Genomic DNA, 16,052 nt, shown 5'->3' on the forward strand with positions numbered 1-16,052 from the left:
TCCACTACATTTGCACACGTGCATAAAGACCGTGGTACCGCTTTGAACGCTTCCAGCCGTCGCATCAGTGAGGTCACGCTGTCCGAAGGCCCAGATGACTCACGTTAGCTGCCGTACGGTGCACACTGGCGGATACGCCAGTTACTTGTTTTCTGGTTAATGGGCGTCTAGAATATTCCTTTTGTTCTGCAATTATAGTTCTGCACCCAGTATCCTTCCATGTGTCTGCCTGAGTTTCTCTAAGACACGTATTTAGAAGGGGAAGCAACGGATTCTAGGAAACATACATCTCCAGTGACACAATACAATGAGTGTGCTGCGTGTGCTTCTGGAATTTGGGGCTCAGGCATGATGTTTGCAATAGATCGCTTTATATTTTACATGCCCTTGGGCATTATTGCCATAAAGAGACTCCCTTTCTCGTCCCGGTCTGCCAGAACTAACTTTTCTTCCAAATTATAGGTTGTATTAAATTCTTTTTCTGTAGCTTCTGAAAAGGGCATTTAAGGTTTCACTTTTAATTTGCTACATAGCTGATAACATTTATGATTTTATGATGTTTGAGCTCTCTTTGAATTCCCAGGATTAATTTCACTTTGAAATGATAATGTTTTTTTTTTTTTTAAAGATTTTATTTATTTATTTGACAGACAAATCACAAGGAAGCAGAGAGGCAGGCAGAGAGAAAGGGGGAAGCAGGCTCCCTGCTGAGCAGAGAGCCCGATGCGGGGCTCGATCCCAGGACCCTGAGATCATGACCTGAGCTGAAGGCAGCGGCTTAATCCACTGAGCCACCCAGGTACCCCGATAATGTGGTTTTTAAAAAAATATTTTATTTACTTATCGGAGAGTGAGTGAGAGAAAGAGAAAACATGAGCCAGGGGAGCGGCAGAGGGAGAAGCAGACTCCTCCCTGAGCAGGGAGCCAAATGCAGGGCTCGATCCCCGGACTCTGGCACCATAATCCAAGCCAAAGGCAGACACCCAACTGACTGAGCCACCCAGGTTCCCTTAAATATGTTTTTAATACCCCGCTAAATTTGATTTGTTCAGCAATATCCTAATTCACAAGGGACCAAAGGATTTAAACAGACTTCTCTCCAAAGACGATGCACAAATGGGCCACAAGCACATAGGAACGTGCTCGAGGTCATCAGTTACCAGGGAGAAGCAAATCAAAGTCACTATAAGATGTCACCTCCCACCCACTAGGACGGCCATCACACACCAAACCACGGAAACACAGCAAGTGCTGGCGAGGATGTGGAGACACTGGAGACATGGTGCGCGGCCGGCAGGAGTACAATGCTGCGGTCACTGGGGAAAACCATTCTGCGGTTCCCCAAAAAGCGAACATAGACTCTCCTACGATCAGCAATTCCACTTCCATGTAGATCTCCGAAAGAGTCGAAAGCCTGGGCTCAGATACTTGCACACATTACTCCCCGTTGCCAAAAGGTGGAGACTCCCTGAACGTCTACTGGTGGACGGACGGATGAATGGAACATGGTCCGCACGCACGGCGGACATTACTTAGGCTTAGACAGGAAGGACATCCTGACGCCTGCCACATGGATGGACCTGGAGGCCACTGTGAAGCCAGCCACTCACAAAAAGACAAGCACTGGGGGATTCCACCTGTGTGAGGTCCCTAGAGTCATCAGATCAACGAGGCAGATAGTGGGATGGTGGGCACCAGGGCTGGGAGGAGGGAGGGGGAATCAGTGTTTCATGGGGACAGAGCTTCAGTCTCACAAGACAAGCAAGTTCTGGAGACAGACAGTGTGACCACAGTGTGAATATGCTTGATGTCACTAATCCATGCACCTAAAGATACTCAAAAAGATACATTTCATGTGACGTGTATCTTACCACAGTGAACAAAGAGCAGCAGTCTAGTGATTGGATGGTTGTTGGTAAGGACGAGACGTTTCAGACTAGGAAGCCAATGGCTTTAAGATCAGCACACAACATCTGGTAAGACTGTCCCGTGTGACTCCGTGAGAGGCAGGTCACAGGGCAAGAGAATCTATCTCCCTACCTACACCTGTCCATCTGTCCGTCCATCTATCCATGCATCCACCCATCCTTTTGATCAGACACAGAACACCCATCTTTCTGCAGCTTTTGCCAAAGTCCTGTGGGAGGCCCTGTCGGCTGCTGGCACAGGCTAACCAAGCGGGGGCTCTCAAAGATGGCCCCAGCGGAAGATGAGTTGGGACCCCAGGCCTTGCCCGGTTAACACTTCCTTCCTAGCTGGATGATGGGAGCCAGCCTTGCAGGCAATGCTTCCCCCTCTGGCCTCTTGTTGTGAACGGCCTCAAGGCTGGCTTCGGAGGGGACAAGGAGAGCATGAGGCCATAAAAATGAGAGTCTTCAGGTGTGAAAATGTGTGAGAGAAGACCTCTGGCTCTGATCATTCACACCTGGATCTGATTGGGAAGAAATTATCCAGAAACCCAGTAAGTCCTGGGGTGACGTCATTGCTCTATACACCTCCCCACATACCTAGTCTGCAAAAGCCTGCGCGCATGTGCGCATACTGGTGTGCGGGGACCTGACAACTTCTCTTTTGGCTCACCGGTCACCTGGCCATCAGGAGCCACACGGCACTGGCTGGAAGGTTGGAGCAAGCCCTGGGGCCTGTGGCCAGGGACTGGGCAGGGACCGGAGAGAGGCCACAGCTGGCCTCTGTGTGGGAAGAAGGGTATCATGAGTCCTTGTCTTTTTTTTGTTTTGTTTTTTAAAGATTTTATGTATTTGATAGAGAGAGACACAGCAAGAGAGGGAACACAAGCAGGAGGAGTGGAGAAGAAGAATCAGGCCTCTTGCTAGGCAGGGAGCCCAGTGCAGGGCTAGAACCCAGGACCCTGGGATCATGACCTGAGCCTAAGGCAGATGCTTAACGACTGAGCCACCTAGGTGCCCAATTTTTTTTTTCTTCTTTTTTTTGGAAAGAGGGAGGAAGGAAGGGAGGTAAGCAAATCGAACTGGGTGCCCTGCTGCCAGTCAAGGCCTAGACACTTGGCAGAGTGAGGCTCTTGCCCTTTCCTCCGGGCATAACTCTGGGGCAATCAGGCTGTAGGCAGACCTTCCTGTGCCTGTGGCCTTTGCGCAGAGCTGAGACGGGAAGGGCTCTCCCTGAGCTTTGACCTGAGCTTCGTGGCTGGGCTGCATTTCTTTCCACAGGAGAAAGGTCTCAACTGGGCCATGGAAACTGTCTTTGGCCAAGTTGGTCAAGTTGGCTAAGTTGGACCCCGGGTTGCAGAGCGCCAGCTTTTTCTAGAGTTCTTTCTCCACTTTTCTATCAAAAGAACCTCTAGGTCTACCTGGTCATATGACTACACTGCCCAAGGTGTCCCCGACCACCGCTCTGCAGCCAGGCGAGGCTATGACTGCGTTCAGGACGGTGAGCTATGACCCATCGTGGTGGGAACTTACTCTCACCTGTGCTCTCAAAAAGGGCCGTGTGTCGTGTCCTGTAGTACACGAGAGCAAGAAAAGCCTTCTCAGATGACAAGGTGGAGCTTGTGTAGTGAGGACAAGGGGGCAAGTCAGAGGGGCGGGGGCACCTGACGGGGGCTTGCCAGCACCCCAGACTGCTCACGCTCACAGGATCATCTGAGAAACAGGCTTTCGTTTTGTTCTGCCACTGATACTCTGGTCACCAAGGAGGAGACTGGCTCCTGGTGTCCATGTCAGCCTCCGTGGAGCGTGCCCCTGCACGTGAGAGCCTGGACAGCTACAACTGTTAGACAAATTTATGCAAGGCTCTGGGGGTAGCTGAGGCAGAGGCCATCGTTTGCTGAACGGCCATCGGTGCTGAGCGCATGGGCACAGGGCACTGAACTGGAGTCGCTAACTCTATGAAGGGTGTCAGGTGGCAGAAGCCCCAGGGTTTCCCGTTCCCTCCGTTCACCCACTGCTTGGAAGCCCAGAGCCCAGTGGCCTGGCTGAAAACCTGGCCTCGCGAGGGGGCCAGACTGCTGGGCTGGGCAGGACTAAGGCCACTGGAGGCCGGAGCAGCGCCACCCCTCGGCTGTCCCAGCTTCCAGAGCATCTTTCCTGTCTCAGCCTGAGTCCCTTCCACTCCTGCTGGGGAACCGGACTGGCGCCCACAAGAGGCAGACACGAGCACACAGACAGACTTCGTGGTCACAGTGATGAAATCACCCTCCTCTGCACTTCCAAGTACGACCCTCAGCCGGAAGCGAATGTACCACCCTGTGGATGAATGTCCGATGATGTCTTGGGGTCCTGCATCCTGGAAGGAGGCACGTGTGTGCTGCCAGCTGAGCGGACCCGGCCCGAGCACTCACCTTGTTCAGCAGGAAGACGTAGTCAGTAACCAGTGCCTGCAGCTCAGGAATCTGGCTCTCGACCCCCAGCAGCACATGTTCCACAAAAAGAGCCACGGGGTAAATGCGGTTCCAGTGAGTTCTGTAAGAGACGGCTGTCACTCCCTGGGCTTGGACAATAGTATCTGAGATGCCGGGGGGGGGGGCGGTATCCCAGAAAGGGGTGAGCGCAGATGGAAGACTCAGAGAGGAGCCCTTTGCTGCATGCTCCCGACCCCCAGCCACCTCCATGTGCCCCACGCCCTCCCACAGATTCGCAGAGTAGAGGGGCCACAGGGGGCCACATCCTATCCACAGTCTGTGCCTTGTGAGCACTGCCTCTCTCTGGAAGGCCAGCACAGGACCTACCCTGCTGGGAAGCCTAGCCTAACTGCTTGCCCCTCTCCTCTGCCTGCTGGTCCCCGTTGCACTGTCTGGGGCCCCTTCCCACTGCTCCCTTCTGCCAGCATTTCTCCCGTGAAGCCTCAAGCATCTGCTCCCCTTTCTGTCCTGCCTGCACCCCCAGAGCTCCCTGGATGTGTTCTCCCTCTCTGCGTCTCCAGCATCCGCCTGATGCCTGGCATGGAAGAAGGCTCAGCAGACGTGATGTGGTGAAAGTGACGAGAGGACCCCTTTTTGTGGCAAGAGAACCCCACGTGTCCGGGTCCCAGCGGTTACAGGCGAGCACATGGGGAAGGACTGGGTAGGGGCCGGGCTGCTGGTCTCACCTGACCTCCCTGATGACGCCTGTGGCCAGCCTCCCGCAGCTCCGCAGGTACCCCTCAGAGCCCAGGAGGTCCAGTGGCACGGACAGATTCTTCACCATCTGCAACCACGCCTGGGGACTGGGCTGCAGGACATCCCTCGTCAGCAGCTCTGTGCAGGCCACTGCTGCCAGTGCATCCAGAGTCTGGGGGAACAGAGAACAAGCCCCTGACGCAGGAGCACCGCCACCCCTTGTCACTGCTCTAAGTGCTAAGTCCAGAGGTCCAGGCCGTGACCCCAGTGTGTTCTCGTGTTCCAGGCTTGGAGCCTCAACTTTTCTCGTCCTGGGACCTAGGAGGCAGGAGGCAGATGTGTTCCTCACATCTCTACCTTGCCTGGGCACACCGTGCAGAACACAGCTCCCGGGCGGCCCCAGAACACAACCCACCTGGTCCAGGAAGGCCAAGCCCTGACTCTGAGCACAAACTGTCCCCACGAGGGGCCATACCAGCTCATGTCCGTCCAATCTGACATTCCATGTGCCTTCTGTTGTGTTGTAAAATAGCACTTGTAGAATCTGAGGGAAGATAGTCAAGATCCTGGACAAGTTCTGCAGCCGGCCCCGGAAGCGCTGGTAAATGAGGTGCACCCATGGTAAGGAGACCTCGGCCTCTGGCCTCTCTGCTTGCTCTTGATTGACGCAGGACCCCAGTGCCGCCTGCAAAACCTGGGATGAGAAACAGGCTTTTAGTGTACATTTGTCAAACGCAAAGAAAAGATGTATTTTCACAGTGGAAAATTTGAATTGCTCAGAAATGACAAAAGAGAACTTTAAAAACCACACACAGTTATTGTCCCTGGGCACTTTTTGGTGTCACCTCTTCTGGGCAATTTATATCCAAATCCTGCCCCCGTTTTGTCTTCAAATCACAACCATGGTGTATTTCTGATTTCCTCCCACTTAATATCACATTATGAACATTTCTGTCATTAAACATACTGGAAGAAGACCGCTGTTAATGTGTGCACCAATTACAATAAACAATGAGATGGCTGTAATTGAATTTGCCTGACCGTTTATGATGGACAATTAAATTGTTTCTATTTTTTTCACTTTAAGAAGGATGGGCTCAGTTGTTAAGTGTCTGCGAGTCCTGCTTCGGGCTCCCTGCTAAGCGGGAAGCCTGCTTCTCCCTCTCCTAGTCCCCCTGCGTGTGCTCCCTATCTCGCTGTCTCTTTCTCTGTCAAATAAATAAATAAAATCTTTATTTATTTATTTTTTTTTAAAGAAAAGAACAAAGCTGGAAAGGACATTCCTATGGATAAAATGTACGTCTTCATCTGGTAACGCTTGTGGGACAAAAACACCAGTTCAGAGTTTACGGTTCCCGATCCATCCTCCAGGCTTTTCTGGAAGCACAGGCTTGTTCTCAGCCCTGTCAGCAAAAGAAGAGCATCTGGCTCTTGTCACAAACCAGTCCTACCACTTGGGCAAGCAAAAGCACTATCTAAAAGCCACTCACGTTCTATTGACTTACCAGTGAGGCTGGCCAGTATTTCTAATGTTTCTAGATCTCTGCATAATTATTCTGTTAATTCCTGGTTTACATAACTTTCATCAATTTTTTTAAATTAGGAGACCTTCTGGGGCTCCTGGGTGGCTCAGCTGATTAAGCATCTGACTCCTAATTCTGGCTCAGCTCGTGATCTCAGGGTTATGAGATCAAACCCTGTGTTGGGCTCCGCACTCAGGGGTGAGCCTGCTCAGAACTCTCTCCCTTTCCCTCAGACCCTCCCCGCAAGCCCCCACCCCTGCCACCCTAGAACTTCAGGATTATGACATGAGGCAAAGGCAGATACTTAACTGACTGAGCCACCCAGGTGCTCCACGGAGACATTCTTATTGATTCCTAAGGATATTTTATTTCACGTTATTTTTTTAAGTAGGCTGTATGCCTGGTTTGGAGCATAGTGTGGGGCCTGAACTCAGGACCCCGAGATCAAGAACTAAGCTGAGATCAAGAGTCAGACACTTAACCTACTGAGCCACCCAGGCCCCCACTTTTATTTCATATATTTAAGTAATCTATACACCCAACAGGGGGCTCAAACTCACAACCCTGAGATCAAGAGTTGCACATTCCACTGACTGAGACAGCCGGATGCCCCAGGATTCCCAAGAATATTTAATTAACCCTTAATCATGCTGGTTGTAAATATGTTCTCCTCAAATTTGCTACTTTCATTTTTTATGTACTTAAGTTTGAAATCCTTCAGTTGTCAGAAGTATCATAATGTCTACTGAAATTTCCGTTACTATTATTGCCTATAATGGTCAGTTAAATACACCTAATTTTTTTCCAGAGAAACTCCACATTTAAAAACAAGGCGTTAAAGGGAAAATTGGAGGTGTTCTTCGTGTTAATGAACAGCCCGTGGTTTGGGGGCCCCGGGGGGGGGATGCTGAGGATCAAAGCACACTCCGCAGTGGAAGAACGGCTCACCCCTGTCGTGGGACACCATCACCGCCCGGCCCGAGACCCAGCACTCACCGCCAGTTCTTCCCGAGTGGACACTCTCATCGTCAAGAGGAGGAAGTCCTTCATGTAGCACAGAAACAGTTCCCGCTGCTGCTCCGCACTGAGCTGAGCAAGAAACCTGCCCAGCGGGGTCTGCTGAAAGATTTCCACTAACTTCTTCGACGTTCCTGCGGAGGAGAGCCAAGAAGGGTCTGGAGGAAGAACGTGAGGTGTGGCTCTGGCCCTGCGTTCAGGAACTGCCGCGTCTCCTGGGGAAGGGCCACACTGCGAACAGCAGCAGCAGGTAAGGCTCTGCTGAACGCTGGCTCTCAGCAGCGGGAAGCAAGCGGCAGGATCTGTGCTTTCATTTTAGATGTTTTTAGAATGTGTACCCAGATAAGTAACGTGTCAAGTATTTAAACCCCCCTTTTTTTGCTATTTTCTAAAGATTTTTATTTATTGTCAAAGAGAAAAAGAGAGAGAGACAACAAAAGCAGGAAGAACGGAAGGCAGAGGGAGAAGCAGGCTCCCCACTGAGCAGAGAGCCCAACACAGGACTTGATCCCAGGACCCTGGGACCATGACCTGAGCCTAAGGTAGACGCTTATGACTAGCCACCCAGGTGTACTGACTTTTTTTTTTTTTTAAAGGTTTTTATTTATGTATTTGAGAGAAAGAGAGAGAAAGACAATGAGCTATGGGGAGGAGCGGGCTGTGGTAGAGAGAGACAGAGAAAGAAGCAGACTCCCTGGTGAGCAGGAAATCTGGTGTGGGACTCGATCCCAAGACCCTGGTATCGTGATCTAAGCTGAGAGCAAATACTTAACTGACTGAGCCACCCAGGTGCCCCTTGACCAGTTTTTTTCAAAGGCAATACCATAAGTAAACTTTGAAAAGACCATCTCATGTATGAAAGATGACTTTTGCAAAATCATGCACTATCCCCAGATTTCCTGGGACACATGGCCAAGCTGCTCCGCCTGTGAGGGCAGAGCAAAGAGCCCTGGGGTTTAGGACACTGACCGCTCAGTTTGGAGGAGCAGATTCCACTCTGGTCACTGATGCTGTTGGGAAGGGCTCACCTAGGGACATCTCCTGAGTGCTGGCACCCTAGTTATCCAGAAGCCTCCAAACGGGGATCACCCACTTATGACAGCGAGTCAGCACATCCTGTTTCCCTGGCTCACCTTCGGCTCCAGTGATGTACTGAGCCTGGACCCTCAGCTCCTCCAGATAGTCTTTGATTCTCCAGCTGAATGGGACGTCACTGGACACACCCTCAGGGGGGCTCATACTGTTCTGCACTGTGATGTAGGGTATCTCACTTTTAAACCTGAGTCGGGCAGAGGAGGACAAAGGACGTGATCAGTAGTTGCTCAAAGCAGGAGACCCACACCGCTGCCAGTTCCTCTCCATGCTCGACGGCAGGTGCGCCTACAAGGCCTCAGAGGCAGCCTGCTGGTCCACTTCACAGCTCAGGGCTTCTGTTGCAGAGGAACCCAGGACGTCCACAAATTATTTCTGCCTCACAGACAAACAGAAACGCACCAAGGCCAGGAAGAGTCAAGTAGGCTACCCAACGTCTGCTGTGCCTGACCTACCCTCGCCCTCCACCTATGCGTGGAGAACACGGCCTGTCCAAGGCGACCCTTTCCATCACGGTCCACAGCGTCTTGTTCTCTAAATAAGCATTCCCACTGGAGATCCCAAACCCCAGTCACTCATAGACTCTTTATTCGCCCACAAATGGAATGGAAGCCCCCGAAATCAAAGAGGAAGCTCTTGGGAGGCCTGCTGAGAATGAGCTATGTAAACGCAGACCCGGGGTGGGCCATGTGGGTCATGCCGTGGAATGAGGGACAGGCAGAGCCGCACACATCAAACAGCTCTCCGAAGCGCAGCCTCACGGGTGTAGACAAAGCTGAAGCTGGAAATTCTATCTGTGCTGGGTGCTCTGGAAGCGAGGAAATTAGGAAGGGGAATGAAACCAGGATGTCTCAGAACTTTCCAGAACTCCCATTTGTTACTGCAAAACCATCACCCTCAAGCTGCAAAAGGAGGCCGCATTTAAAATAAATGTGATTCAGAGGCGCCTGGCTGGTTCCATTGATGGACTGTGTGACTCTTGATCTTGGGGTTGTGAGTTCGAGCCCCACACTGTGTATAGAGAGTATGTAAAAATAAAATCTTAAAAAAAAAAATAAATGTGATTCCAAAATGGAAACTTATGCTTTGTCAATTGCTTGGAAGAACACATGAAGACTTTTCCCGCATTACGATTTTTTTCCCTTTCCACAAAATGAAACTCTCTTATTTACCGCGGATCATTTGTCACAAGAGGAATGTTCAGAAGCTTCATGTCCCGGAAAATAAACATCCAAAGATCTCTTGTCCACGAAGGAGAGTCTGGCCTGGTCAGTAGCTCCAGATTGCTGTCTCTGTCCAGGACGGAGACCATGCTCGCCAGGACAGGGGTCACCATACCTTGGACCCGCTTCCAGAGGGTCTGCCTGCAGTACAGGGGAGAGGAGATGTCATTCCAGCTCCGTGAGCACAGAGTGCTGCAGGAGTCATGCCTCCTTCGGATATTCGGTTCCTTCTAGGCCGGAACAACGCGTCTGGTCTCCCGATTCCATACTACGGCTAGAACAGTAAATGCAGACTGCCATTGTCTGTAAGTACTCGAAGAAAAACTCAAAGATAGAAATGTCTAGGGTTGGAGGCAGGACCAGAATATACCTTAATTCTACATGGAATAAGTGGTCATCAGCGACCTAAAAAGACCAAGTAGCAATTGCTGAACCCTGTCATAGAGCTAATTTCCCAGGGCATGTCGTCCAGGCTCTACAAGAAGAGGGACCATATGCATTTGGGGAAAAAAATAAACTTTACTCTAAAAAAAAAAAAAAACCGTTATAGAGAGAATATAATAAAACACAAGGCAAAATAAATGTGTTCCAGGTCAAGGGAAACAGAAGGTAACTCTTGCTGATGGCTGAGTGTATCTATGTCCAGAGGGACACTTCTCCGCTTCTATGAACTACGCTCTCCTTCGCTGTTATCACAATGTTTATACACGATCACAAACTCTGTAACTCAGTGTAAGACATCTGTTACCGGCTCGTTCACATTGGGGAGACCAACTCAGCCCCATTTTGAAAAGAAGAAAGAAAGATGATTTCCTTCTTGAATTCACGAGCAAGAATTCACAAGCATCTACTGAGGAAACAAATCATGCTGATGATCAGAGAGCACTTGACTGAAGGGAAACGTGTCACAGCGGGGAAGGGTAGCAGGCCGCAGGGTGACAGCTGGAAGCTGGCTGTAGGGCACACAGGAAGGTGTCCCTGGACAGGCATGCAGACCTCAGACATCAGGAACCACCAGGACTGTTACACCTTGGATTTTAATCCCAAGAGGGCAAACGACACAGGTCCCGAGTATGTGGATGGTAAAGAGAGACGGGCGTAGAGAGTGTGGGAGCGGGCGAGCAGGCTCTGGAGCCCGTCTGAAGGCAGACACAAGGGAGCTACAGGTGTGGTCCTGACCACTCCACGAAGGTGTGTTCGGAGAGCACTGGTGCCTGTTAAGAGCTGGGCCAAGCCCAACGCCACAGCCAACAGCAGAGCAATCAGAAGTGGGGCCACGTGTGCGCTGCTTGGAACAGCTGTCAAGCGTGTACCCAAAACACAGATTTCAAGGAGTATTAATGCGAAATTAAGTACTTAGTAGTACTGTAAGGAGTGAATGAGGGAAAGGATGTAGGTTCAAATGTGAGCTTCTACAATTCCTCACTCAGAAAGTGTAAGTAGGAAGGACACTAAGGGTAACTGAAGAAGAAAACTGAAGAAGCCCCCGCCGCTGAAACTTTCTTGGGGGAACCCACAGCATCCCACCTCTCTCCACAACATGGGTTGTCTCACTTGGTCCTGAGAAACGGTCAGGTTTTACAGAAAAAGGACCATGGCCACTGAATGAACACTCCCAGGTCGGATGCCTAGGATTATCACGTATCTTCAACCAAACCTCAGGCCTGAGGCAAACATTTTCTTCCCTCCCTGCCTATCACCACCTCTACAACCTCAAACAGCAGCTGCCTCCATGGGCGGCCACGACGGCCAGTGTTTACATCCCACGAGAGCAGGTGTTCTTGTTGTGAGGACAGAATGTAAGCGTGCGGAAAAGCAGAGAAGAGTCTAGCAAATCCAATGAACCACCACCCAGACCACCCTGCATCTTTCGGAGAAAACACATGACCACTCTGAACTGCTCGGAGCTCTAGGAAGAAGTGGGTGGCCAAGCCGATCACGGACAGGGCGCTCCTGCCCCACCATCACGTCACAGCTCCCGGATGCCCTTCGTCCGGTACCTGAATGTGCCTGCCTCCTGGAGAGCGTCCTGATTCAAGGCTTCCCTCGACACCCACTCCTTCGTGTTGAAGCAATTCCCTTCCTGCCCCTGCTGGAGGAGGGCGTGGAGGCGCGCCTTGCATGCCTGCAGGAAAGCAGCTGTGGAAGGGCAGAGGGGCCGTGTCCTGGGTGTGTCACACAGGCACTCCTGAGGGGGAGCCTGCCGGTGTGTGGCCCAGGACCCTGTACCTTTCTCCACGTCGTCCTCGTTCAACAGCTGGAGAAGAATCTCCACTCTCCGCATGCCGCGTGGGCAGCCCTCCTGCGGGTCCCTGAGCATGCCCACGGCACCCTGGATGCAGCTCTGCAGCAGGCTGCTGGTGTCCAGGATCTGCGTGCGGGCGGCGGGGATGGTAAGGTCTCCTGGCCCCACACCACCCCCATCCCGAGGGCCACTGCGGGGGGACTCCGCCATGGGGAACCCTGCCCTGGTTGTGGGCCTCGACTCCAGAGGGGAGCAGAAGGAGGCTACCTGCGGGATAGCCTGGCCTTCTGGGAGGCCCAAGAACAAAGAGCCAGAACTTACCTCACGCCTGCCTCGCTTAGCACATGTGCCGCCCAGTGTCTCAGAGCCTTCTGTTTCCAAGCCTGCCTCTGCTGTCTCTCTTGACCTGGCAGCCTGGGTTTCCTCTGCCTCCTCCTGGCTGTCTCCAGCCCCGTATCTCGTCTCCGCTGCAAAAGCAGCATAGTGAAGCCGCTGGGGACGGGAGTGGCACACAGACTCTCCCCACAGGCCTCCCAGGCCCTCGCCCCACTGCAGGCCCCACAGGAGAGGCTGCGGACCATACAGGCTGCCTCTAAGCAGCCCCGTCTGTGCGGTCCACCAGCGGCAACACTTGTTCCCATCCATGGTTCCCATCCGCATCCATAGCATAGCTGACATGTGGCCCCAGTGACCAGAGTGTGACACATGGCAGAGACTCCCCCCGCCCCCCAACCCGGCTTCACAGCCTGCTGCGTCCATGAAGACCTGCTTTGCCATGTGGGACTCCTGACCAGTGCCTGGTCCTGGGAAGGAGCAGGTGTTGCCTGTGGACTTGTCCCCGCCAGGGGCAGGCGCCATGGGCACAAGGGCACAGCCTGGCCCTCACGGGACAGCAGTGCAGCTCCCCGCACCTCTGCACCCCTGGCCACCACTCCTGCTGTCCTACCTACATCCCCAAAGGCTTTTTGCCGACTTACACTCAGGGTTCTCTTCTGACTTAAAGAGCTGGCTGATGGTCACATCCTGCAACTTAGTCACATCTGAAACCATGACTGTGGACTTCCGGAGATCGTCAATGTGCACAGACTGCCACAGTCCTGTTGGGGGTAAAAGCCATCTAGAGTCTCCCCATGCCTTTCCTAGTGTCCTCTTGTCAGCCACAAGCAGGGACACACCACAGGTCCTGACGTTTCAATACACTCTGCTCAATGATTTGTACCTGACGCCCAAAGCCTGGAACCCACACAGAAACCACCTGTCCCTGCATCTATGCCGATGACCAAAACATGAACACTGGTCCTAAGAACGAAGAGAACTGCCTTTTTGTAAAAGATAACTGAAGGTTCTTGACTATTGTCCATTTTGTATCATACTTGCTGCATCACAGTTGGTAGAGAGTGTGGGAAACTGGCAAGACTTGCTTCCCGTCCCCCAAGCCGTTATTTGTCAATTTCTTAAATGCCAATTTTAACATTAGTTGGTTTAATCCTCAGAAGAATGAGGGAGACAGAAAGAGGTTTAAGATACTATTTCGCTCCCTCCAGAAACAGGCATAAAGTGGCAGTGCTTCTGAAACAGTGCCAGCTGGGAGGATCTTCTGGGTCGTCCGTGTTACGCAAGGTGAGGCCCCACAGAGGCTAAGCAAATGGCGATCTACCGGTCTATGAGGGGCAGTCAGAGGCTGGGGCAGCAAGTCTAGACACAAGTGTTTCCTGCGGTAACCATTGGTAAGAAATCTCATCGAATCCAAAATGAGAGTAACATCAATGTTCTAATTCCAGACTTGTACACCAGGAACCAAACTAGGAAAAACTCAGACGTGACCTAAATAAGCATTTTCAGTAACATTTTTCATCCCACCTCCATGGAATCCCACGTAGGATGTTCCACTTCCCATCCGGGACAGTTTGGTGATAAAATAGACCAAGATGCGGTCCTTATTGTCTTGTAGCTTGTTGATTTCATTTATGGAAGAATACCTATTTCAAAACAAACAAAGACAAAACAACTCAAAAAACAAAACAAAGAACAAGCAAATAAACAAAACCAAAGTCGTGAAGTGGCTGAAGAGTGTCCTACCTGTGGTCGCATTTGACCCTGTGTCTTTTTAGCTTTAAATTTTTTTTTTAAGACTTTATTTATTTGGCAGAGAGAGAGACTGACCATAAGCAGGGGGAGCAGCAGAGGAAGAGGGAATAGCAGGCTCCCCACCGAGCCCAGGGAGCCCGATGCAGGACTTGATCCCACAACCCCGAGATCATGACCTGAGTGCAAGGCAGACACTTCGCTGACTGAGCCACCCAGGCGCCCTAGGTAAGTTTCATAACCTCGTGCCCACTGCTTCCTCTCCTGAGAAGAGGGCAAGCTCTGTATCACCAGGAACATTTTCTTCCCCACTCCCGTGTCCCTCTGCTTTGAAGTGCCATGTCCCTATGGACCAGGAGTTGTGTCCTACAACCGTCGATGGGCCTGCTCTGAGGCTGCTCAGGGTGAGGTGGGCTGGGCTTTCTATCCTGAGATACAGGTTCTGTGAACCCACAAACATGCTATGGAATACGGCTTCCAAAGCCTTCAAAGGCCCAGAAATCACTTTCCCCTAACTAAAGTAGGAAGAGAACACAGTACCTGAGTTCTGATATACTAATACCATAAAAATGCCCAATAAATACAAACGGAAGCTTTTACATACTGATGGCTCTTGAACTTGTGGTATATTCAAGTGGCATTATTTAACTGTAATAACTACTGAGACATGTCTGCAGACAATGTGTTCCGAGGATAGTCTTTTATATCCAGCTAATAATCTATTATTTATACCTCTTGGCATTTTACCACTTTTGTCTTGTTTTAGTCTTTTCTCTAGCCCATATCTTTGGGGAATGAAAAGCGAGAGCCATTCTATTTTTGTTTCCTTGTGTATTCTAATACTATACTGTTTTCAAGGAAGAAACTCTTTAGGAACTCCTGAAGGAAATTTGGGCTTTCTGGGTAGTTTCTGAGAAAAACAACAAAAACTTACTTAGCTGAAGCGATGAGCTGAGCACTGCGGACTCCATCCTCAAAATCTGTTTGAATAATAAGGATTTTGCATCTGGCTGCGTTAGTTAAGCAGTTTCTGAAAGGAAAAAGAAATTGCCCGTCCTAAACAACGGGTGATAAAACTCCTGGGGTGATGGGAAATATGAAGGAATTTATTGGTGGGAATCACTCAGGTGGGGTCCCCCTCTATGTGGACAGAGAAGCCAGTGGAGAGCACATAAATCCCAGTACATGCTTCCCTAATGAGACAAAAGGCGCTGGCTTCTGAGAAGGATGCCTACGCAGAAGGCAGGACAGACAAACGGGACACAGGGAGAACGGGACACCGTTCTTCTCCATCGCGTGTCCTCGGTGTTCGCTAACCAGGGCTGGCAATGGCGCTGGTGGCCCCTGCAGTCAGGCACGTGAAGCAGAAAGCCGTCGGAGCTGAGGGGAGGGCCGGGGAGGGAAGGGGGAGCCTCACTGCACTTTTCCGAGGAATGAGCTCTCGGTATCAAACTGCTGCAGGAACAGGATCGTGGGCCTCAGAGCTCCGTCCGTCACTTCTGATTCCAAAATTTCACAGTCATGGCTGGTGAGCAGCCTGGAGAAAGTGGTGATCTGCAAAGTCAGGAAATGCCAGTTATTGGCTAGAATTCAAGGGAGGCTGTGGGTTTGCTGGTTTAGAAACAGGAGGCTGCTGAGCAAATATCTCCTATAGGCTCAGCATCACTGTGCAGTTGGTACACAGATAGAAGAAAAGCATCCAAACCCAGAGGAGTTTTGAAAAATGAGGCAGTGGTGAGGCATACAGAACCTACGGGATCCAAGGGTAATGGAGCGAAGACTCAACCTATCAC

The 16,052-nt window shown here is 51.2% G+C and overlaps 1 protein-coding gene across 7 annotated transcripts in view; it reads right to left on the reverse strand.

Moving 5' to 3' along the window:
* RNF213 (ring finger protein 213) overlaps nt 1–16,052 on the reverse strand; it is a 103,533-nt gene that overhangs the window by 23,846 nt on the left and 63,635 nt on the right. For all 7 annotated transcript variants that reach the window (XR_006608300.1, XM_045085744.1, XM_045085742.1 and 4 more), the window contains 13 exons: nt 15,677–15,813; nt 15,194–15,289; nt 14,035–14,153; nt 13,152–13,271; nt 12,496–12,641; nt 12,159–12,300; nt 11,930–12,068; nt 9,879–10,070; nt 8,748–8,893; nt 7,594–7,748; nt 5,550–5,768; nt 5,065–5,246; nt 4,319–4,439 (listed from right to left, as the gene is read on the reverse strand). Coding sequence is in view for 6 of the 7 variants with exons in the window: in XM_045085744.1 (XP_044941679.1) it covers nt 4,319–4,439; nt 5,065–5,246; nt 5,550–5,768; nt 7,594–7,748; nt 8,748–8,893; nt 9,879–10,070; nt 11,930–12,068; nt 12,159–12,300; nt 12,496–12,641; nt 13,152–13,271; nt 14,035–14,153; nt 15,194–15,289; nt 15,677–15,813 (1,914 nt within the window). In the remaining variant the exon portion in view is untranslated. The remainder of the gene's footprint in view (nt 1–4,318; nt 4,440–5,064; nt 5,247–5,549; nt 5,769–7,593; nt 7,749–8,747; nt 8,894–9,878; nt 10,071–11,929; nt 12,069–12,158; nt 12,301–12,495; nt 12,642–13,151; nt 13,272–14,034; nt 14,154–15,193; nt 15,290–15,676; nt 15,814–16,052) is intronic.

Source organism: Mustela putorius, unplaced genomic scaffold (assembly GCF_011764305.1).
Source record: "Mustela putorius furo isolate JIRA1106 unplaced genomic scaffold, ASM1176430v1.1 tig00000873_pilon_pilon_pilon, whole genome shotgun sequence".
NCBI classification, from domain to species: Eukaryota; Metazoa; Chordata; class Mammalia; order Carnivora; family Mustelidae; genus Mustela; species Mustela putorius.